This window comes from Tribolium madens, unplaced genomic scaffold (assembly GCF_015345945.1).
Source record: "Tribolium madens isolate multiple individuals breed KSU strain unplaced genomic scaffold, Tmad_KSU_1.1 Scaffold_20;HRSCAF=117;Tcas5.2_LG4, whole genome shotgun sequence".
Classification (NCBI taxonomy): Eukaryota; Metazoa; Arthropoda; class Insecta; order Coleoptera; family Tenebrionidae; genus Tribolium; species Tribolium madens.
In genome coordinates this window covers 2,302,738-2,326,059 of record NW_025400985.1, presented here as the reverse complement: position 1 = coordinate 2,326,059, position 23,322 = coordinate 2,302,738, and the positions used below count along the sequence as shown (strand labels likewise).

The 23,322-nt window shown below is 30.3% G+C and overlaps 1 protein-coding gene across 1 annotated transcript in view; it reads left to right on the top strand.

The window, feature by feature from the left end:
* LOC123004865 (protein YIPF5) overlaps positions 1-23,322 on the top strand; it is a 160,607-nt gene that overhangs the window by 128,858 nt on the left and 8,427 nt on the right. The window contains exon 5 of the mRNA XM_044398355.1: positions 23,048-23,158. Within this exon, the coding sequence (XP_044254290.1) occupies positions 23,048-23,158 (111 nt within the window). The remainder of the gene's footprint in view (positions 1-23,047; positions 23,159-23,322) is intronic.

Sequence of the window (23,322 nt, the reverse complement as noted above, 5' to 3'; positions counted from 1 at the left end):
TTTTTTTAAATGGCAACCCACTATAAAACCATTTTTTTTTATGAACGTTATAATCTCTAAGGATTACAACTATCTGCCTTATGATCTTGTCTATGTTTTTTTTAACTAGCCAGTAGCATAGAAACTTGTAAAATTATTTTTGCAACAGAGTCAAAATTTAAACTCTCAAAACTTCGAAATTTTTCTAAATGATTTTTTTTTAACATTGTTTACAGCCATTTGACTTATTTTTTTAGACTTTTAAAATCGGGCTATAAATAAAAACTCTACAGCACCTGCCTTTTTTAAAAATCATCCTGTATATACTTATATACACTTTACCTAAAATCAGAAGATATATTCTTTTATTATTTCATTTTTATTTTTGCCTTTAAAATAAAAATATATTTTTACGTTGTTGCATAACCAATAGAAAGCGCGTGTTTTTGTTTTTATTAATTTTTATTTGCAAGAATGAGAAAAATAAAAGTTAATGTCATGAGTTTTTAGCAAAACATTAATCTGTAATAACTCTTATTGTCTTTTATCTTTGTGAAGAAAATATTTTGCTTCCGAGTTGTTGTTTTTATTGAAAGGATTATTTGTGTTGTTGTTGATGAGTTTGGGGCAAATAAGGATTGTGTTGGGGTGTGTTAAGGTGTATTTCAGGATTCAGGCGCCAAGAAATAGCTGCTTATGTATTGAAAAATATTTAATTTATGTCGATGAGCTTTTTTTCTTAAGTCGCAGCTTTCGTCTCTTCTTTGAGGTGATGAACTGTAAAGGTAATTCGAAGCATGTGGTGTACGAGTCTTGAGCAATATTACACGCCATTAATTACGAACCCTTGTCAGGTCTCCACGTGTTAATCTAGTGTATTATACAAACGCATCATTCTGTAGTAATGATCTTCGCCATGAATATAACGAGCTTAATTATGCTCGCACATGAGGGAATCGGGGAATTTATCAAAGTCGATTCGGGTCGAATAAGAAAAAGCTTTGGAAATGGTGCAGTTGTTGGTGAAATTAAATTTGCACGTGAAGAGTGGCTGTATGTTAAAATTCCATCATCTGGCGCTGGCATATTAAATTGTAATTGTACTCTGTCGTTCTTTGAGTTCCTCCATATTCCACTCTAAATGCCTCCCTTAAATTCTGAAAGCAGCGCTTTGCGATTTGTAATTCAATAATTCGCAAACGAAAGTTCTCGCTTCACATTATGAAGCTGTGTTATTGTCAACGAGAGCACTTTCAGGCGGCGGATCTGCTAGGAAATGGGAAAGTCGAGTTAAAGGTTTTATTGATTAACTTCCTTTTGGTTTGGAGCCATTAAGTTTGCGAGTTGGTCTGACCTCGCCAAATTAAACTCCCCGCTACTTTTCTAATGAAGTGTTTCCGGGTTTTATACACACTTCACCCCTATAAATATTTGTTGCTGGAAAAAGCGATCGTTTCCGATTAATATTTTGCTGACACGGGCAATTTTTTATTAGTGAAGGTTTTCAGATATTTTACTAAGAATGGTTCGCTGGAATAAAGTCTGCATGCCGAGGGAATTTAAGGATTTCACGACTAAATTGAACAAGGGATTTTGCTAAGACTTGGACTGATCCCGATCGGAAACTTTAACAGAACTACTCGAAGGCTTTTATGTCAGCTTTGTTTATCTATTAGTGATTCTGAAATAAACTATTCGATTATATCATTTGTTTCAAAACCACAGGCACCTTGGCTTACACCTGTGATAAGAAAAAAGCATATTTGACCGCTACAAGGAAGAAATTAGCTAAAAAAGAAATATGGTCAGCTTTACGTAATTTGAACATCAAATTAGGAAAAAGAGGTGATATTGATATATCCAACTTTAATGTTGATGATGTCAATAATTACTCTCTGTCAGTATTTAGTAAACTAATGCGACATTTTTGCTTGAAGGTAAAAAATTTAACATAAACAGTTCTTTTCGTCTTCAGCTGGCTTCTATTGATGAAGTTCAACAGATAATTGATGGTGTTGACAACATTTCAGCAAAAATGTTGAAATTATGTTCACCCATATTGACGAAATGGATTACTCACTTTTTTTATGTGCAAAATTATCTTGTTATGGTTTTGAAAATATTTTAACAATTTTTTTAAATTTGTATCTTACTAATAGGAAATAAATTGTTACAAAAGGTCCCTCACAATCAAGAGCAGGAAATATTACATCCGGTGTTCCGCAAGGTTCAATTTTGGGACCACTTCTATTTCTAATATACCGGGTGGGGCATCGGTTACGCGCACTTAATAAATCGCGACATCAAATTAATTAAAACTGGCGATATTTCTAATACCTAACTAATTATTGATAGGGTATAATTTGAGAATTTTTCTAAGTTTTTTGGATAATAAATGAGTCCGTAACAGTTTTGTGTGTTTTTTCTGTTATATAAAGTTTTTACACTAAAGGAATATGTACCTGTCAGCGCATCAAACTTTCATATCACAATTTCAAATTTTGGCTTGGTTAGCCAAATAATCGCTTTTTTTTATTTAAACACAAACCAGACCCGTGATTTATGACAAAATGGTATAATTTGCCAACAAAAGAATCATTTACTGGTAGCAGACCGCTTTAAAGGGTCTTTTTGTTGTAAACCTTGGAATCTTACCCCAATTGCAGTTCCCCATTGTCACCTAAATTTACGATGCCACAAGTAGCAGGTCATAAATAAAAATGATTTTCAAAGTTAAGATGGAAAATTGCGTTTAATTCAAAATCTAATTGGTATGTTTTTTTCTGATTTTGTAAACAATTGTAGGAAGTGAATCTGCGTAGGTCAGTATAAAAACTAGAATTAATTTTTTTGGGAAAAAAATACTTTTTATTTTTTTTTGGCCTTGTTTGTGAATGAAAAATTACCAAAAAATTAGAGAATGTACCTTACTAATGCCCAGGTAAGTGTGAAAAAATTCAACAATTTTATTTAATTAGAAGTGGGGATTTTCTTTTTGGGCGTAACGGATGCCCCACCCGGTACAGCCCAGAAATATTAGAATCGGTGAAATATGTTAACATCCATGCCTTTGCAGATGATACACAGTTGTACTACAATTTTGATCCTGATGTAGAACGAGCTTGCAACTTGATTAATCAAGATCTAAATGAAATTTTATTATTGTCTAAAAGCATTGGTTTAAATTTAAATTCGAGTAAGTGTTCATCAATTTGCATTTCCACAAGAAATAAAAAAATCAAGTCGGAAATTAATCTCAAAATTGGTAATATGGAAATAGGTATTGCAAACAGTGTAAAAAATCTTGGAATTATAATGGATTCTAAATTACGATTTAGAGAACATGTCAACTTGATTGTAAAGACGTCTTATATTGCATTAAAAATGTTATATTCCAATTATCACATTTTGAATTTTAAACTTCGAAAAAACTATGCGAGTTATTGGTGTTTTCCAACCTTAATTATTATTCATGTTTAGATTATCAATCTAAATATAAATTACAAAAAATACAAAATTCGTGCTCTCGTTTTATTTACAAATTAAGAAAATTTGACCATGTATCTCAAAAAATAAAAGAACTTGGTTGGCTGTCGGTAGATCAAATATACAATTATTTCTTGTCAGTGTTCATATATAAAATATTTATTGCTTCTTCACCACCTTGTCTCCGAGAAATATTTCATTTGAGAAAAAGTTGTCATCAAGTTTCTGTTCGTAATATTGCTGACCTGTCATCACCAAAGTTTAAAAAAGCAATATTTAAACAACACAATAAAGTTATATAATTCTTCTCATTTGTTTAAAGAAAAATTTTCAGTGATCAAAAATACATTTTTTGAACTTTTTTTTTGCTTATGCTTTTTGTTATTTTCTTATTGTTTTAATTCTTGTTATACTTAAGTAGTTTTTCTTAATTGTAGTTAAACTGTAATGCAATTTTTCATTAAGTATGAAAAAAAACAGTTGCTAGACTTCGCCTCCCGAGTTGTATTTACTTGTACGTACAATTTAATAAATCCGCCTTATTATTATTATTATTAGTATTATTATTATTATAAGTGCATATTTAAGACGCTGGGGTTTATGTAGTGAAACGGAAGCCTGAAACCATTAAGTTAAAGCTGACACTAAGCCGCCGGAAATAATGACTGAGATTCAATAAAGGCGGCGAATAGTTTCCAAACGACAAAAGAGCAAATTGCAGTCGGTAATTAATGATTTGCGCATAGTTTTGGTTCAGTGATCAATTCTGCTGTCTCTTACGATTCCAATTTAACTTATTTCGAGGCAACTTTTTGCACCTTGAGCAAGAAACTCAAATTGTCGCACGCGACCGTAAAACAGAGCCAGTCATATGTGCATCCGGTTCCAGTCAACCAAAAAGACAATTCTATAAATTGCCACGGTTATTTCATATTCAAATATGTCCATTTACATATTTCTGTAATTAAGGTAACCCGCTGAGACTTGAACATAAAATATTGCACCAACAATAAATTAACATATCCACAAAAAGACTCAACTAATTTATTTCAGATGATAAGAAGCGAATTCGCCACAATTTATAGCGCGCTACAAAAATTACAATTTACACCATTTTAAACAACTGGCAAAGAATGAAAGAGGGTGAATCAACATAAATATCGGGAATTCCAACGCCGCAAATTTATCATCGAAGGGGTTGAGCTTTTTGCGAGGAAAAACTTTGGCTATTGCGACGTGCTTAATTACCGACCCAACTCAAAACTCAGCAAAAGGCTAACTTAAGCGATAATTAGCTCTCAATCCAACGCCCATTTTTACAAGGTTTTTGAATTTATCACACTGAAAGTTGGGTGCAAGGCTTTCAAATTTTTCATCCCATTTGCTTACTACTAATTTATTTTCGTCATCAGGGAAAAAAACATTGATTAAGAACCGTAGTGAGCTTTCCTTTTAATGTATTTTAGAAATGCAACAGAACAAGCCAAAGTTAAGCTTTGTTAGATAGCTTTCTCTATTTTTTCTTTCTCATTGTCCACGTTTTAAATTTTTTTCAAAAAAATAAAGATTTGAGATAAAAATACCTTGAAGGATATGTTTTTAGCCAAGTGAACCACAATTACAAATATTTTGACACTGATTTGATTAGAGAAGCTAAGGAAATATGGAACTTTGTAATCCTTCGTAATGTATTCCAAAATAATCCGTAAAGAAGTACTTTTACGAACTCATATGTCATTAATTATAGAGCAAGCTAAAGTTAATTCTTTTTAAATGATTTTTTTTTCTGATACTCCACATTTTAAGATTTTTTCGAAAAATAATGATTTGAGATTTGATATGCAGAACATATTTTTGGCTAGATAAACCACAATTACAAATATTTTGACACTGATTTTATGGGAGAAACTAAAAAAACATTGAACATTGAAATCCTCTGTAAAATATCTCAAAATAATCCGTAAAGAAGTACTTTTCCAATTCTAAATTCATATGTCATTAATCGAAATCGAAAGCAATGGAGCAAACCAACCCTTTTTACTATTTTTTTCTTTCTAATTGTCTACATTCTAAATGATTTGAGATTTGATATACAAAGCATATTTTTGGCTAGAAAAACTACAATTACAAATACTTTGACACTGATTTTATTGGAGAAACTAAAAAAAAACATTGAACATTGAAATCCTCTGTAAAATATCTTAAAGTAGTCCGTAAAGAAGTACTTTTCCCATTCTAAGTTCATAATTATGGCATTAATCGAAATCGAGAAGCAACAGAGCCAAACTCTTTCTACTATTTTTTTCTTTTTTATTGTCTCTAACATTTTAAAATTTTGGCGAAAAATTAAAATTTGATGTAAATACGTTGAACATGTTTTCAGCTAGGTAAACTACAATTATGAACATCTTGACGCTGATTTTATTGGAAAAGCTAAAGAAACATTGAACATTGGAATTTTCTATAAAATATCTCAAAATTGTCCCTAAAAAAATACTTTCCAAAATCATATATCATTAATCAAAATTGTTAACCTTTTTTAGATGACTTTTTTACCATTTTTCTCTCTTTTGTTGTCTACAACATTTTAAATTTTCTAGAAAAATAAAGATTTGAGATACAAATACGTTGAAGGACATGTTTTCGGCTAGGTGAACCACAATTACAAATATTTTGACACTGATTTTATTAGAAAAACTAAAAAAAAACATTGAACATTGAAATCCTCTGTAAAGTATCTCAAAATAGTAGAGAAGTATTTTTCCGAACTCATATGTCACTCATTAATCAAAATTGTTTTTAATGCAATAGAGGAAGGTAAAATTAATTTTTTCTAAACGTTTTTTTTTAATCGTTTTTTTCCTTTCTCGTGGACTACAAGTACATCATTTTAAAAATTTTCTTGAAAAATGTAAATATGTTGCTGAACATATTTTTGAGTATATAAACCACAATTACAAATATTTTGACATTAATTTTATTGGGGGAAACTAAGAAAACATTGCACATTGAAATCCTCTGAAAAGTATCTCAGAATAGTCCGTAAAGAAGTACTTTTACGAACTTATATGTCATTAACTAAAATCGTCCTAAATGCAATAGGGCAAGCTAAAGTTAATTTTTTAACAACGGTTTTTTTATTATTATTTTCTTTCTGATATTCCAAACTCATAGCTTACTCTGTTTGAATACTACTCATAGCTTTTTACTATTTGTTTTTCTCCTATTGCCTACATTATAAAATTTTATCGAAAAATAAAGACCTGAAATCTAAATACGTTGAAAGACATGTAAGACGCTGATTTTATTAGAGAAACTAAGAAGAAAAGAAGAAAACGTTGAACATTGAAATCCTCTTTAAAGTATTCCGAAATAGTCTGTAAAGAAGTACTTTTCCGAACTCATATGTCATTGATCCAAATCGTCCATAAAGTAAAGTTGCCAAAACAGTCTAGCACTAAAGTTTTTTTAACTTCAATTTTAGTGCTTTTTTCGCAAATACCTAAATTTTTTGCCCTGTGTCAGAACTTGTAGGATTTTATTACCAGCATTGAAATTATTAACATTGCTCGTGATCTACAGGCTACAGGAATCCACAATTACCAAAACACCACATCCTGAATTTATGCTTGATGTAATCCAATAGTGGAATATCGAAATACTGGTGAAAAGCTCATAAATAAAATAAAAGATCGAGGGATTTAGGATTTAGTCACATCGTCGTTCTCGCCGAATAGTCTTTAAATCTGTTATGTGTGCGAAGACCCTTTTTATTTTATTAATTTTATTTTTGACTTTATGACTACAGTGAATGTCATAAATAGCTCGTAAACGCTGAATTTTTATATTTTCAGGAATTGTTCGATTAAATGTTGAGAGGAAAGTAAAGCAAAGGCAAATACGATTATCTGTGATAAATTAGCATAATCCATAAAATTTACAAGTGATACGAGAGAGCGTTAAAAATTAGTTTGATATTTAGTACAATGTAAGAATTTGAGTGTTAAAATTACGTTATTGCACGAACAAGATAAGATATAATCGTCCTTGGGACATAAAGTTCATTTGGGAACAACTTATGAATTGGTCCTTATCTCGGTGGTCCCAATTTAAGCTTCATGTCGAAAGGTCTACATATCTATCTGCTTCTCTAGTTAATAACGCAGTTATCGTTGTGATAGCGGTGCGGTAATGAAACTGTCCCATTTACTGAAGCCTGTGTAATATTAAGCACTACATTATGCTCTCGACTTAGATGGGTGTGTTCATTAAATTTTACACTAAGGACTTACCCCTTTTATTAAAAATTTTATTTGTTCCACCCTATGTATAAGTCAAGGAGTATCTATTTCAAGTGGTCTAACTTGTTGGGAACATGTCATATTGTTACCAAGTTTCCTGACCACATCAGTTTAATTTAACTAATAGTAACTAATTTAACTAATAGGAGCGTGGCGGAAGATCGGTCGTCAAGTTGGGAAAGCAACAAGAATGGATTCGCCAGATGTAGGGTGGCATTTTACTACACTGTGTTTTAGTTTTATTCAACAATTTTATTTGCGTCGCGATAATTAGGACTAGAGTGTGGACTTTTTAGCACAAAAAGGACGAAAATAAACGCTAAAATAAGTTATGCAAAATGTGCACAAAAACTGAAATTGTACCTAAAAATATATAATTTTTTTCAGGAAAACTTCAATGCAAAACAAAATTTATTTAAAAAAATTATTAAAACAACCAATGTTTAACAAAAAAAGACTTAAAAATAATCCACACGCAGCAAAATGTACTTTTACGAACTCATATGTCATGTCTAAAATCGTTCTAAATGCAATAGGGCAAGCTAAAGTTAATTTTTTAACAACGGTTTTTTTTAGTTTTATTTTCTTTCTGATAGTCCAATCTCATATGTCATTAATCGAAAACAGCAGAGTAAGCTAGCCCTTTTAATTTTACTATTTGTTTCTCTCCTATTGCCTACAACAATGTAAAATTTTATCGAAAAATAAAGACATGAAATCTAAATACGTTGAAAGACATGTAAGACGCTGATATTATCAGAGAAACTAAGAAAACGTTAAACAATGTTTGCCAAAAAAAGACTTAAAAATAATCCATACGCAGCAAAATGTAAATACAGAAATAAATATACGTAAAAACATGTTAATAAAGTTATCGTTTATCATTTTTATAAAAATAATATTTAATGTTTTTTAAAATCACTGTCTAGAAAATTGTTTCTCTCAATTAGCACAAATTTCAACTTTTTTTGCAACTTTTTTGTACAATGTTGCCGAATGTTCCATTCACTTTTGAAATATTGTTTAAAATAGTATGTTATATCACAATGTAGAGAACAATTTTTTTATGAAAATAAATGACTTATGAAACAAGTTTTTATGATGCTATTTTTTCTATTTTGCAAGTTTCACGTACTTTTTTAACATAAAATTCAAAATAGGAACTTTTGTCCTAATAAGGTGGTGGTTGGTAATAAATGTCGCACAGTTTGAAAGTTCGATGTTCGAAGTGTCAAGTATTTTTTAAAATTTTGAATTAACAATAAATACTGTAAATATTTCATGCACACCAACTGAAAAAAGAGAAATCGCACAAATCGCCGCTGAAAATCACCATCACCAACCTCTAAAAAGTAAATTGTACTAGTCTATTTCAGCCACTAGCCCCTCGTATAAAAATCATACTATCTGATCCGAAAAATGTCGAAATTGTTGAGGGTTCACATATCAGTTTTTGTCAAAATTTAGACCTCACACTATCAAACTTTGTAAGAATTTGTAAAGGGGGCTCGCGGCTTTGCCGCTCGCCCCTTTCTAACATCACACTATCTGATTTGCAAGTATTTTATAAAATTAATAAAAACTCACATCATCGGATTTTATCAAAATTTGTAATTAATTATTTAAATTTATTTTTGAATTAACTATGAATACTGCAAATATTTCAACTGAAAAACGAGAAATCGCTCAAATCGCCGTTGATAATCACCATCACAAACCTCTAGAAAGTAAATTGTATTAGTTTATTTCAGCACTCAAATCGGTGTTGAAATGGCTCATTAAAGCATCGGTTTTGGTATCGAAATAAGCTTTCTTTCGGACGCAAAATAGAAAAAAAATTATTTATTATTTCAACTGATTCTAGTTTCTTTTATTGAGTTACTCAACGAAAATAACACAATAAACGTGTTTTGGCAAACAAACTTACAAAAACTGATTTATTTGAAATTGAAAACCTTAGTTTGACAAGAAATGTTACGTTGCTTATTAAAATAATGAATTGGCATTATGTTAAGAATCGGAACCCTAATTAGGAGAAATATTCCCGTTTCTATTAAATTAACTAATTTAGTCGCTCTTCATCAATTCTCTCATGTTTCTACCTGAACTTTCCTAATTTGTTTCAATTTACTTTGTACACAAAGAAAGTACCGCGCTTCTTACGAATTCATTCAACAACTAAATAAATATGAACCACACCAAAAGTGGTTACGAGTAAATAGAATTAAAGCAAAGAAAGAAGAACTCTTTTGATGTGAGAAGCGTCCGTTGCGACATCCACATTCAAAAAATATTTTGTATGTAAATAACATATATATTTTAACTGACTCAAGTGGCTTATCTTCCTAAAATAAATATTGAGGGCAAAAAACGTAAAATTGAATTTCACCTCAGTTTCAATCAAGGGATTATTTTTCTCGACTCTAATAATTTTTGTTTTAATGGCAGAAGTTTTGTACTTGTTTTTGGAACGTGTTATGAATTTGCAAATAGACGAGAATAGTTTTATGCGAAAAGTTTACTTTGGTCCTCTTGGAAGTTAAATAAAAGTAAAAACATTTCGAGTTTGCTCAATTCTGACTTAAAAGCGTTTTGGGTTCACTATTTTAGCAACCTAATGGAAGGCTCTTATTGTTAACTGGTAGTTTGGCCCATTTTAACGTCAATATTTCGTTCCTTGTGGCTAGAACGGATTGAATTACTCACCCACAGCATTTCAGCAAGACTTGAAAGCTGGGTACTTAATTGGGACCCGCATTTATTGCAAAACAATTTTAATTCCCGCCACGATTCCGAAAAAGAATCAATACCGAAATGGAAATTTCAGTAACATATTCCACCTACGGCCGCCCCTGAAACCTGAAACTCGGCAAAAAACGACATTTATGTATTTTAATAAAATAACATTTATCCGTTTTGATCAACCCACTTTCAAAGTGAGGCAAATTTAAAAATTAATTGTCTAAATCCTCCTTTGTTGAAAAAATAAATAAATTCTCAGTTATTAAGCGTTTTTAATGCATAGTTAAATTTAATTTGCAATTGTGGTGAAAAAATAAATTCGTGTATTTTTCAAGCCTGATGATTATGAGTCCTTAATCTTTTATTCCGAGGACACCTGTTTTGATCCCAGTGGCGAATTCGTGTTTCATCATCCCTCGTCAACATCCGATTAATAATTTCTTCATGTTAGCCCGCGCTAAAAACATTGAACACTTTTTATTGATTTTACAACTTTTCTCAGGCTGTTTTTACCCTTTGTGGCCGCTTAAATACCAACAATCCTCGGTGATGTATTGATTCAGGGTTTTTGATTACGTTTGTGCATTTTTTAATTAAAACATTCAATTAAATTTTAAAACAACATTCGGGCCAAATGGCAGTGAAATATTTTTAGGAGAATGCGAATTTTTTTAATAATTAATACAAACTGTCACTGAATAATGGAAAAATGTTCGGCTAACATTTATCAACCTCTGTAAGTGCCAATTACGGCCGGATTTCGCACATTAACAAATATAAAGTTGAAAGTGGGATTTTAACCCTCCTGAAGGGTTCAAGTTTGAAACCTTGAGGGACTTCGTGTAACAGGAGCATGAATATGTTAGAGTTGTGATGCAGAAACGTGATTTTAATTTTATCGATTTTATAATTTAATAAGTAAGATAACACAACAGCAAGATATAAATTTATGAACATGACGCTTTGTGTCACCAAATCTGGAAGGAAAATAGGACATGTCCGACTCAATTGATAAAAAACATAATTATTGTTGTGCTTGCAAACAAAGCAACTTTTTTCGTTTTGTTTTGCGTTGTTAAGCTATTTACAAACACAGCAAACAAACACAATACTCGGTGTTGGAAATTTTTGGTCCAGATTCAATTCATTTTTTTGTAAAATAATCATTAATAAAATAACTTCCATATGAAAAATTGCTTTTTTATCTTTTTGTCACAAACCCAATCACATTTTTAATTTAAATCTAAATTAAATAAACATAAAGCGAGCTGTAAAAATCAATTGGTGGTAAATGGCGACACTTTTAATGACCCTTTTATAAGCTACATTTACTTCTTAAATCTCGGCTATTTGTTTTAATGGCAGGCGTGTCCCAAGTCATTATCTAAATGATCAATAACGGGGAAAAAATTCAAAATTGATTTAATCGAAATTTTTATTCAATTTTTTGGCAATTGCGTTGAGGCTCAACCGAGTTATTTGTAACAAAGTTTACATGGTTGAGTGGTCATTGCAGAAAGCTTTATTAACGAGAAATATAAAAATTTATTTATATTCTACTGCAATAAAGAAATAACGAGACAAATACATCCCACGTCCCAGAAAGTTTGAGTTATTACCGTGAAACTAATTTTATGAAATTCAGATTATTTCACTTCAGACTTTGCATATTTATAGTCATAGAAATGATTTCTGATCTGCTCAGTAAACAACTTCTTTTTAATGAATTTTGCAACTTGAAATTGGTATGCTTATAAGTAATAAAAGAATCTGTTTAGATGATTATTAGAATCCATTTGCTCATTTTTGAATGCAAAAATAAAGCTCTAGTTATTACTGTCCAAATTTTTCTACTAAAACTAGGAGAATATTTTCAATTTGGTAAAACCGCACCCAAATCGTGCAAAAGTATTTAATTGCTTTACTTCCCGCAAAATGCTTCAGATCGTTCTCATGAGATTTGCCGGTTTTTCCTCACCATCTAATGAGTGAAAATCCTTAAATACCAGTTGGTAGTATTGCGCACTCGTGCTGTTTTTTGCTAGATCCGAGGAAATTTATTTCAAGCATGGACTCGAAATTTATGTATACAGGGTGACTCAGGAGTGCGAGCAAGTGCCATAACTTTTTTTCATCGACTTGATTATTTTTGAACGAGTTTAAGTGTTTGAAAATGGCAAAAATAATAACATTTTTAATCCAATTTGGTGTTTTTTTGTGGTACTTATCGAAAATGTGCGTTTTTGATTTAAAAGCATATCAAAAGGCTCAATAAAGGCCACAATAACGTCATTTTCCACTTAATTTAGTGATTTTTTGACATAGTTTGGCGATTTTGTTTTGTGAGCAAAATGCATGATAAAACTGGAAAAAACTGCAAAATCTTTTAAAAGAACTTTTTTTTTTCAAAAACGTGTTTAAACTCACAAAAAAATCAAAAATTAAGTTATTTTTTAATCAATTTAACGATTTTTCGATATAATTTGGCGATTTTTTTTTATAGAATTTCAAGAAAATTGGCGTTTTTTTACTTTGTTTCTCTTAATTTTGAGCAAGAAAATCACTCATTACAGGATTGTGTCAAAATAGCAAAAAACAGACCAAAATTGACCTGTTTTGAGAAATTTTGCTCATAATTAAGCAAGATTTTGTCAAAAAGAGCAAAGTGGATTGAAATTAAAGGCAACAATAATCTAATTTTCCACTTAATTTGGTGATTTTTCAACATAGTTTGGCGATTTTTTGTTTTTTGAGCAAAATACATGATAAAATTGGAAAAACTGCAAAATCTTTAAAAAAAAACTGTTTCAAATTAAGATATTTTTTAATCAATATAATGATTTTTCGATATAATTTGGCGTTTTTTTTTAAATAAAATTTCAGGGAATTTGGCGGTTTTTTTACTGTGTTTCTCTTAATTTTGAACACGAACGTTATTTTATACTGTTCTGAAAGATCTAGCTCGTTTATGAAAGAAAAACTCATTTTTTCCCCAAAAATTTCTTCAAAAATGCCAAAATTCATCCAATTAAATCAAAATTGTTTTGGCAAGAAATTCATGTATTTCGTAAAATATTGTCAAAAAAGTTTTAAAATCGCCAAACTAAGTCATGTGCTTCATTATATGTCCTATAAAAGCACAATTCAAAAATATTTTTGTTTAATACAGGATACACAACTAAGTTCTGTTTTTTTTAACGAAAATTTCCAGTTTTTGTTACATTTTTTAATTTGCCACTAAATTGTCGATATAACACACCCAGTTTTTTAGACCTGTCTGAAATAATTTTTGACTTATGTCAATTTATATGTCAAAATAGCGTCGTGGATATACCCACAGAAAACATGTTTCAACAAAATGAAACTGTAATAGAAATAGGAGTAAAACACAAAGGAAACAATTTGAGTAATTTTTACAAGAACAGGAAAGGATGATTGACAGGAAACAATGTAATAATTTTGAGAAAATCTACTTATAGATGCAATAAAATACAGGGGTGCGCCAGAACTCGCACACCAAAGAAAAATGCCATGTTAAAAAAATTCTATCTATAAAATTTTCGAAGTTATGACAGTTTAAATTTTGCCTTGTGACTATTTATTTCGGCTGAAAAAATAATTTTTTTTTTGCTACAGGCTGTTAAAAGAGGAAACAAGGAAGCTGTATCTTAAATTGTAACTCTGTTTAATATTATTTGTCGCTTTGTGGGCAAAATTTTTGTACCTTTACTAAATAATTATAAAAAACATGTACAAGATCAACAGTATCATTAAATAAAAATAAAATATGTCAAATGTCAAAAAATAAATGTCAAAATTAAAAAAAAAAATTCTTTTCCTGTTATCTAATCTTACTTGAATTTTTTTTCTGGATTGCCAGTTCTGACACACCCTACATAGTGTGTTGTATTTAAAAAAATCGAGTTATTGCTATTTGTAATTTGTCATTTTCAAAAAATCTTAATAGGCGATAGAATATCGACTCCGAGTTTCCCTTTATTTCAGAAAATGCGCTAAAGCTTAAGGAATCGAGTGGAAAAAAGTTGATTAAGTTATCTAGAATGGTTCTGAAGTTATGAATTTTTCAGTTGGTCTATGCTCGACATTATTTTGACACATAAATTGACAATTTAGTGTCGAATTCAAGAATGTAACAATAAATGGGTTTTCCATTCCGGAACAACTTGTATTAAATAAAATATGTTTAAAATGTGCTTCATTATCGGACCTACCATTTAAAAAAAATCAATCTTGGATAGAAAAAAAGTTATAGAGCTTGCACGCACCCTTGAGTCACCCTCTATGTAATATTTTCCAAGATGGTCTTTAATCACTCTCATATTTTTCCCCTCTCATTCGGTAATATGTTAAATTTGGTGAACAAGGTTTCTGCCCAATTTGTTTTTATCATTAATAAATAACACTATTTTTATAATCAGATTATTTGGCAAACTTTTTCTGGATTAATCGCGAGCATCTTTGAAACAGGATTAATGACTCCTCGCGGACCAAAGAATGCAATTCTGTGCAGAAATCGATAACGTAATCATTTGTACAAATACAGACTATTGCCCACTACCAGCAGAAATGAGACCGATTTCTCTTACCGAAATAAAAGAAAAAGTGTGACCATTTATTTAATGTTTTGTTTTTTAAGGGAAATTTACATCGACATCGACAAGCAATACATTGCTTTATTACTGACATTTCTGGTACTGAAACTGCTCGATAAATCTCGACTAGAACAATTTGCAACAAATCTATTGATTAAATAATTTAGTCAAACTCGAGTAATTCTCAAGTCTGTTTCGCTTTTCTTATTTTACGTGGTAGACAGCTATTTCTAACTCTAACCGCAAATTACGTTCTAAGTAAGTGTAGATCACTATTATCTTAACCCGTCGTGTCTTCGCTGATAAATGGACGACTCTGCTCGCGTTTTTTCTTGTATATTTAATTCCGCAATGGAATTGCGTTCATGCTTTTAATAAATTATCACAAAATGTAACACGAAATCAATATTCTCCTGGCTAAATTGCACGATCTGAAGTGTTTGACGGGCGCAAATAACAAATATTGATTACGGCGTCTAATTATTTCCCCGGAATGTGCTTTTCGTTTCATGTTACTGATATGTAGAGCTGTTGAATTTCCCTTTTGTTAGGATTTTTCAACTGAGCACAATACCAACTCATTAACATAGTTATTTGCTGGGTTACCAAGTTATGTGTGCAACGTAAACCTTCTTTATCGTTATTCTAAAACAACTAAAGCTGTAAAATATTGTTAAGCACTTTCAGTAGCATAACTATGTCGTTAAACCCAGTTTTGTGTGAATGCAGTATCGATTAAGTTTAATGTTGGTAAAACGGTGTTTTTCGCAGCGTCTTCAAGCTTATTTATGATTTTGAATAGGCGAATGATTTAGATTTAGGGTTGCAACAATAACAGTTTTAATAACAACGATAAACAACGAGGAACATCTGCAAACAGTAACGGTTATGGGGATGTCGGTGTAATTAAACCCTTTTACAAAATGAAACGTTGTAAAAATTAACAGGGCTGCATCTATTAGTGTTATCGTGTTTTTTATTGATAAAAAATTATTGAAGCTTAGTTCCATTTGTTGCTGATAAGAATCTTGATGACAGGGTTGACTAAACATTATGGGTTTGTAATAATAATAATAATAATCATTGTTCTCAAACTATTTCAATTACCATTATGTCAGTGGACGATGCCACAACTCATCATAATTTGTTGGAAACTTGTTAGAGATGAAAGCTCAGTTAAAATTATTAGTTGATTGCTGTTGCAACACGTTTCAGGAAAACGATTTTACTCAATGCAAATGGTTTTTTCCCGTTTGTTGTAATCTTAAAAACGAGGAGCAAATTTATGTGACAGCAGAGATATAGCGCAGATATTACCAATTTAATGAAAATCAAGATATGACATTCCTAGAATAAAAATTCACTGACATTTGAGTAGAGATATATTACGGTTTATTTTCGGCTTATTGAGTCATAAACCAGGAGGATTTTTGCGATCAATTGCCTTTAAAACAAGCATTTAACTGGATTTTTTCTCTTTTTTGTGAGATTTCTCTTAGTTACTCTGAAACCTCATTAAATGAACTTGAATCAAGCATTTAAGCATGTTTTTAAGCTAAAAATTACAAAATTAATAAAGAACATTATTTTGCTTTTTTCAGGAGTTTTAGGATTTTTTTTAATTAGAAACGCCCTTTCAATATTTGGCTCAAATACAAGCAGATAAATCACCTAAATAAATCTTAAAATTCTCTTTTCGAAAGAAAATTAATTATAAAAATTAAAGAATTTAATTTTAAAGACGTTTTCAAATTAAGAGAAATACGATTTTGGAAAATTGGACGAAAATGGCATTATTTCTGCTTTTTAGTCTTTTAGCCAAAAAAGCACCTATTTATTACAAAATTTCGCTAAGACAATAGAAATATCACGAAAATGGCTCAAAAATAGCGTTATTTTTTCTTTTATTACGCTTTTTTGTTTTTTGAATTAACAGTCTGAGAAATAACCAAATGAAATCGAAAATGATTCTTTTTAACTGTTTTTTCTGCAAAATTGTGCTAAACCAGACCAAAAAGTAGAAAATTAGTTAGAAAGACATTATTTTGTTACAATTTTTTTAATCGCAAACGCACTTCTTTGTCAAATTTCACTAAAGCAAGCTGAAAAATGACCAAACCTAATCTAATTTTTTCAATTTAAGAAGACTGAAGCAATTTCTCTTGAGAATGCACTAAATCGGACTGAAAAATTATAAAATTAGAACCACGACATTTCTGTTTTCCAAGCGTTTAAGAATATTTTTGAGCTTAGTTTTTAATTAGATAGAAAAAAGTTGTTTTCGAAAGAAAGAAAAAATTACTTAATTGGCACGAAAATTATGTTAAGAACTCAGTTTTTTGTAAGATTCCCCTTAAACTGTCTGAAAAATCTGAAAAAATTATGTGATTTTGGCTTTTCCAAGCGTTTAAAAATGTTTTTGAGTTAACAACTCAGTACAAAATTAGGTTGAACAAAGGGTGTTTTAGCCAAAAACGCACTGTTTTTTCGTAACTCCTCTTAAAAACTAAATATTTCACCTAATTGGCATGAAAAATGTGATATTTTTAAAGCTTTAAGTACATTTTTGAGCTAGAAACTAAGTTTTGCGGCGAAATTTCTCTTAAATAGTCTGAAAAATCACCAAATGAAGTAGAAAATAACGTTTTTTTGCCCTTTCCGAACGTTGAAACATGTTTTTGACATGTTTAGCAACATTTTGCTAAACCAGTCCAAAACATCACAAAATTAGGGAGAAATTGATATTTTTTGTTTTTTTAAGCGTTTTTTCATTTTTTTTTTACCAGAAATGCAAATTTTACAATATTTCGCTCACACAAGGTGGTAAATCACTCAAAATAGGTCCAAAATATTTTCATTTTTGAAATTTTCAAAGACTGGAATATGTTTTTAGGCTTTTTTGCAGCTTTTAAGCACATTTTTGAGCTAGAAACTAAGATTTTTTGCAAAATTTCTCTTAAATGGTCTGAAAAATCACCAAATGAAATAGAAAATAATGTTATTTTGCTTTTTGAAACGTTGAAATATGTTTTTGAGCAAAATTTTGCTAAACCAGGCCAAAACATCACAAAATTAGGGAGAAATTGATATTTTTTGTTCTTTTTTCAAACGTTTTTTCATTTTTTTACCAGAAATGCAATTTTTGCAACATTTTGCTCAGCAAGCTGAAAAATCACCCAAAATAGATCCAAAATATGTTAATTTTTGAAAATTTTAAAGACCGAAAGTCGTTTTTAGGCTTTTTCACAGCTTTTAAGCACATTTTTGACCTAGAAACTAAGTTTTTTTGCGAAATTTCTCTCAAATAATCTGAAAAATCACCAAATGAAATAGAAAATAGTGTTATTTTTGCTTTTTTAAACGTTGAAATATGTTTTTGTGCAAAATTTTGTTAAACCAGAGCAAAACATCACAAAACTAGGGAGAAAAAAAAATTTTTGCTTTCTTCAAGCGTTTTTTCACTTTTTCTTACCCGAAATGCAATTTTTGCAACATTTTGAAACTAAAATATTTTACCTAATTAGAATGAAAATTGTGTTATCTTTAAAGCTTTAAGCACATTTTTGAACTAGAAACTAAGTTTTTTTGCGAAATTTCTCAAAAATCACCAAATGAAGTAGAAAATAATGTCATCTTTGCCTTTTTCAAACGTTGAAGCATGTTTTTGAGCGAAATTTTGCAAAACCAGGCCAAGCGTTTTTTCATTTTTTTACCAGAAATGCAATTTTTGCAACATTTCGCTCAAGCAAGCTGAAAAATCACCCAAAATTGATCCAAAATATTTTAATTTTTGAAATTTTCAAAAAACTGGAAGATGTTTTCAGGCTTTTTACAGCTTTTATACACATTTTTGAGCTAGAAACTAAGTTTTTTGGCGAAATTTCTCTCAAATAGTCTGAAAAATGACCAAATGAAATAGAAAATAATGTTATTTTTGCTTTTTTTAAACGTTGAAACATGTTTTTAAGCAAAATTTTGCTAAACCAGACCAAAACATCACTAAACTAGGAAGAGAATGAAATTTTTTGCTTTCTTCAAGCATTTTTTCACTTTTTTTTACCAGAAATGCAATTTTTGCAACATTAACAAGCTGAAAAATTACCAAAAGAAAGTTAATTAATTAGTGGTAAGTTTATTATTAACGTGCCACAGATGTTTCCTTGCAACTGTGTAAACTCCAAAGAACAATTTTTTATTGTGTCAATGCAAAGCTTATTCCTTGATTGTCAGTTTTGAAATTCGTATTTTATGAGACGGAAATGAATTGTTTACTCAGAAGACGACAGTATGATGAATTTAATTTAAGAATTAATCGCATCGATCGCTGAAAATATAAACTGAGACGCAATTTGGGGCCAGTATTTATGCGTGTCAGTTAAGAAAACATGCCTTGACAGCCCCTTGGGCCCTTCCACATTTTCCTTGTTACGAGGGGTAATAGGTACACGATGCAACATCATTATCTTTGGGAAAAAAAATCTTAAGTTTAATTATTTGTGAGATGTTTCAGCACGCACCCGCGCGTTAGTATTCCACTCCTGCTACATATTTTATATCTTTTGCGGTTATTTCACGACAGGGGTATTATTCGATTCGAATGATTCCGGACAAGTAGCTCATTTCGGGTGACCACAATGTTATTGCTTTCCTGTTTGCACGGGTCCTGTTTGAATGGGGGCGTTTTTTATTCCGCTCACGGTCTGTACTCTCGACACTCTTATGCACCATTCAGCACATCCTGCGCGGTCTCTCAAACTTGGAGGGATTTGCGCGAAATTGGTATTAGAATTCTGAAAGAGGAAGAGGACACCGGAATTGTCCAGCGCACAGACGTGTTCGTCACATTTGCACTGTTAAACTTTTTCGACCACGTCGAGTTTGCGTTCCTGCAAACGTGGCCGGAACACTGATCATAACAAACTTGCAGGACTTTGTGCAGGAAATGCAGGACTGCTGCAACAGTTTTGACTCGAGACCACCACAAACAAATCTGCACCAAAATCAAGCATTGTGAGGAATAGTTTTTATTCTCACCTGAGGATGACCACTTTGTGGTTGAAACGCGTTGTGTTTGCAATAAAAGTTTGGTGTGACGGGTTTAATCGTGTTTTTGTTCATTAATATGGGGAATGCAAATTTGTTTAAAGCAGAATGTTTAATAAAATGTTTAATATGAAATAACAAATAATTTAGGAATTGAAAATACAACAAACACTACGAAAAATAAAAAGAAAATAAAGGAATACGTCAGATTCTGTAAAATACACTGTGTCAATTTCAAAACTTGCAATTCAACTGAAAAAGTTATTAGTAATCACTCAAAACCGTTTTGGTGGTTCCTAGGGGAAATTAAAATGACATGATAAGTGACACACCTCCACCCATCCTTGAATATAATAAAAAAATGAAACTTTAACGTCTTCGTTTTTGAATAATTGGAAAAATGGCTTTACCAAATAGGCTGTTGTATTTTAAAAAACTAGAATACAATTTTTTTATTTTTTATATTTGTCATCTTAGACGAATCACTATGTGGTATGTGTTTCTATTCTAACCGGAATAATTTGAATTAATTTTTTCAAATATTGAAAAATATTGAAACTCAAAAGTTTGTTTTATGAAGAAATAAACTTTTACAGAATAGATAGAATACTCTGCTATTTTTTTACACTCCCATCTTAGTCAAATCACTGTGTAGTGTGTGTATGCAACGGAATAAATTGAGTTAGTTTTAAAAAAATTAAGACAGAAGGAAAAATATCAAAAAAAAAACGTAAAAGTCAAGGTTTCCTGAGTAGATCTTCTAAACTCAAGAAAAACGTCAAAATCAAAAGAATATTGTATATTTCTTTAAAATAGACTTTTACATAATGGATTTTCTAAGATGATGTGATATTTTCTTTTTTAATTAAAATTAAATATAAATAACTATAATACAACTTTTCTACTTTTGTATATTTGTCATCTAATAATGACTAAAAATGTTTAATATGAAATAACAAATAATTTTGCACATGAAAAACGACAAACACTAAGAAAAATAAAAAGAAAATAAAGGAATACGTCAAATTCTGTAAAATATAAAAAACTATAATACATTTTTTTTATTTTTTATACTTGTCATCTTAGACGAATCACTGTGTAGTGTGTGTCCCTAAGTGAAATAAATTTTTCCAACTATTAAGACAGAAGGAAATATATTAAAGGAAAAATGAGAAAACACAGTAAAATGTAAAAACTAAAATCCTATTTACGAAATAAGCCTTTATACAGTAGACCTTCTAAAATAAAGGAAAAGTAAATAGTCAATAAGTCAAATAAACTTTTAGAGAGTGAATCTTCTAAGATGGTGTGATATTTTCTTTTCTTAATATTAGAAAAAATATCAAAGAAAAAATGAGGAAGGCAAAATACCTAGTTTTTTTACAAAATGGACTTTTACAGAGTGGATCTTTTAAGAAGATATTATATTATCTTTTTTAGTTTAAATTAATCATAAAAAACTATTATTCTAATTATTCTACTTTTGCATATTTGTCATTTTAGATAAATCACTATGTTGTGCCTAAATGGAATAAATTGAATTCTTTTTTCCAACTATTAAGACAGAAGGAAATATATTAAAGAAAAAATGAGGAATTAATTTTTCTAAATATTAAAATGGAAGGAAAAAGATAATAAAAAAAAAATTGGAAAACAGAGTAAAAAATAATGTCAATCGCAAAAATCAAAAACAGGTATTTTCTGATTTTTACGAAAAAGCCTTTCTTGGATAGACCTTTTAAAATAAAAAAAAAAACGTCAAAATCAAAAGAATATTTGTTTTTGAGATAAACTTTTAGAGAGTGGATTTTCTAAGATGGTGTGATATTTTCTCTTTTATTTTAAGTATTTTAAACGGAATAAATTGCATTATTTTTTCTAAACATTAGAAAAAATATCAAAGAAAAAAATTAAGAAGACAAAGTAAAACGTAAAAACCAAAAAGTTAATTTCTGTGTTTTTATGAGTAGATCTTCTAAGATGATATTATACTATTTTTTTTTCTATTATTAGGGCACAAGAAAAAATATCAACGAAATCTATTTTATGTTTATTTTAAAGTAAATAATACATATATTTTATATTATTTATTATTTATATTTACTTTAACATACGTTTGGTGTTGGGGAAAATAGTGTGTGTGTTATTTTATCAACGAAATCAAAAATAGAATTTTGATCTGCTATTTTTTATAAAAAAGTAGGGGTTTACAAGTATGTTTTGTCGGAGAAAATAATAGAAAAGCACAACAGATAATGCTCACAAAGGGTCAGTATTGCAAGAACTGACCTTTCATATGCGTCTCAGAAGAGAGACAAAAAAAGCAAAACAGTTGGGGCTAATAATAGTGTGATTGTTGTAATTGCAACACCAACATTTACTTTGTTATAATTTATGTCGTTTTGGCTATAAAAATACGTTATTTCACTCTTTGCGTTATGTTAATTACAGCTTACAATTTTCCGTCTTTAACCTACATTTATGGCTTTAAGTTTAGTTCCAACAAGCGTATACTTAAAATGTCACGACCAACCAGTAATTACTTCTTTATAAATTAATTCCATTAGCAGAGGTAAAATTATCGTCAAATAACTAGGCCAAGTGCTGAAATAAAATATTAACGCTGTCTTTCAGTCGGTTAATTTCGCACCAAAACATCGATTTTAGAACGACTTTCGAGCTTTTTGAAATCATGGTTTTAATCAATTTTAATAATCAGCCGGTTGATTAGTGTCAAGGAGGTTAATTGCCATTCTTTGATTAATTGTCAGGGCAGTATTGATTTTATTTGGCGCACTCTGGTGGAGGGTAGCCCGAGTTGTGGAGCTTTGAGCTTTAAAGCTCGCTAACTTTTTCAGGAATTACAGTTGGCGTTATTTTCAGACTCTCACCGTGCTGAATCCTTTTCACACTCCTGAAGTGGCAGCTTTGCAGGATACTGACCTGGCCGGTCCTCTAGTGTTCTGTTTAGCCTTCGGAGGATTCCTTCTTCTGGTAAGTATCGAGCAATTTTTATTTTTAACCGGATTTTTATTGAATAAATTACGCCCATCAATGTCAAGAGATAAAAATCGATTGATAAGGGTATTGGGTGAGTCCACTTTTTGCAGACTTTACCCTGAAGTAATAATATTTTAGTTATAATGACTCGGAGACAC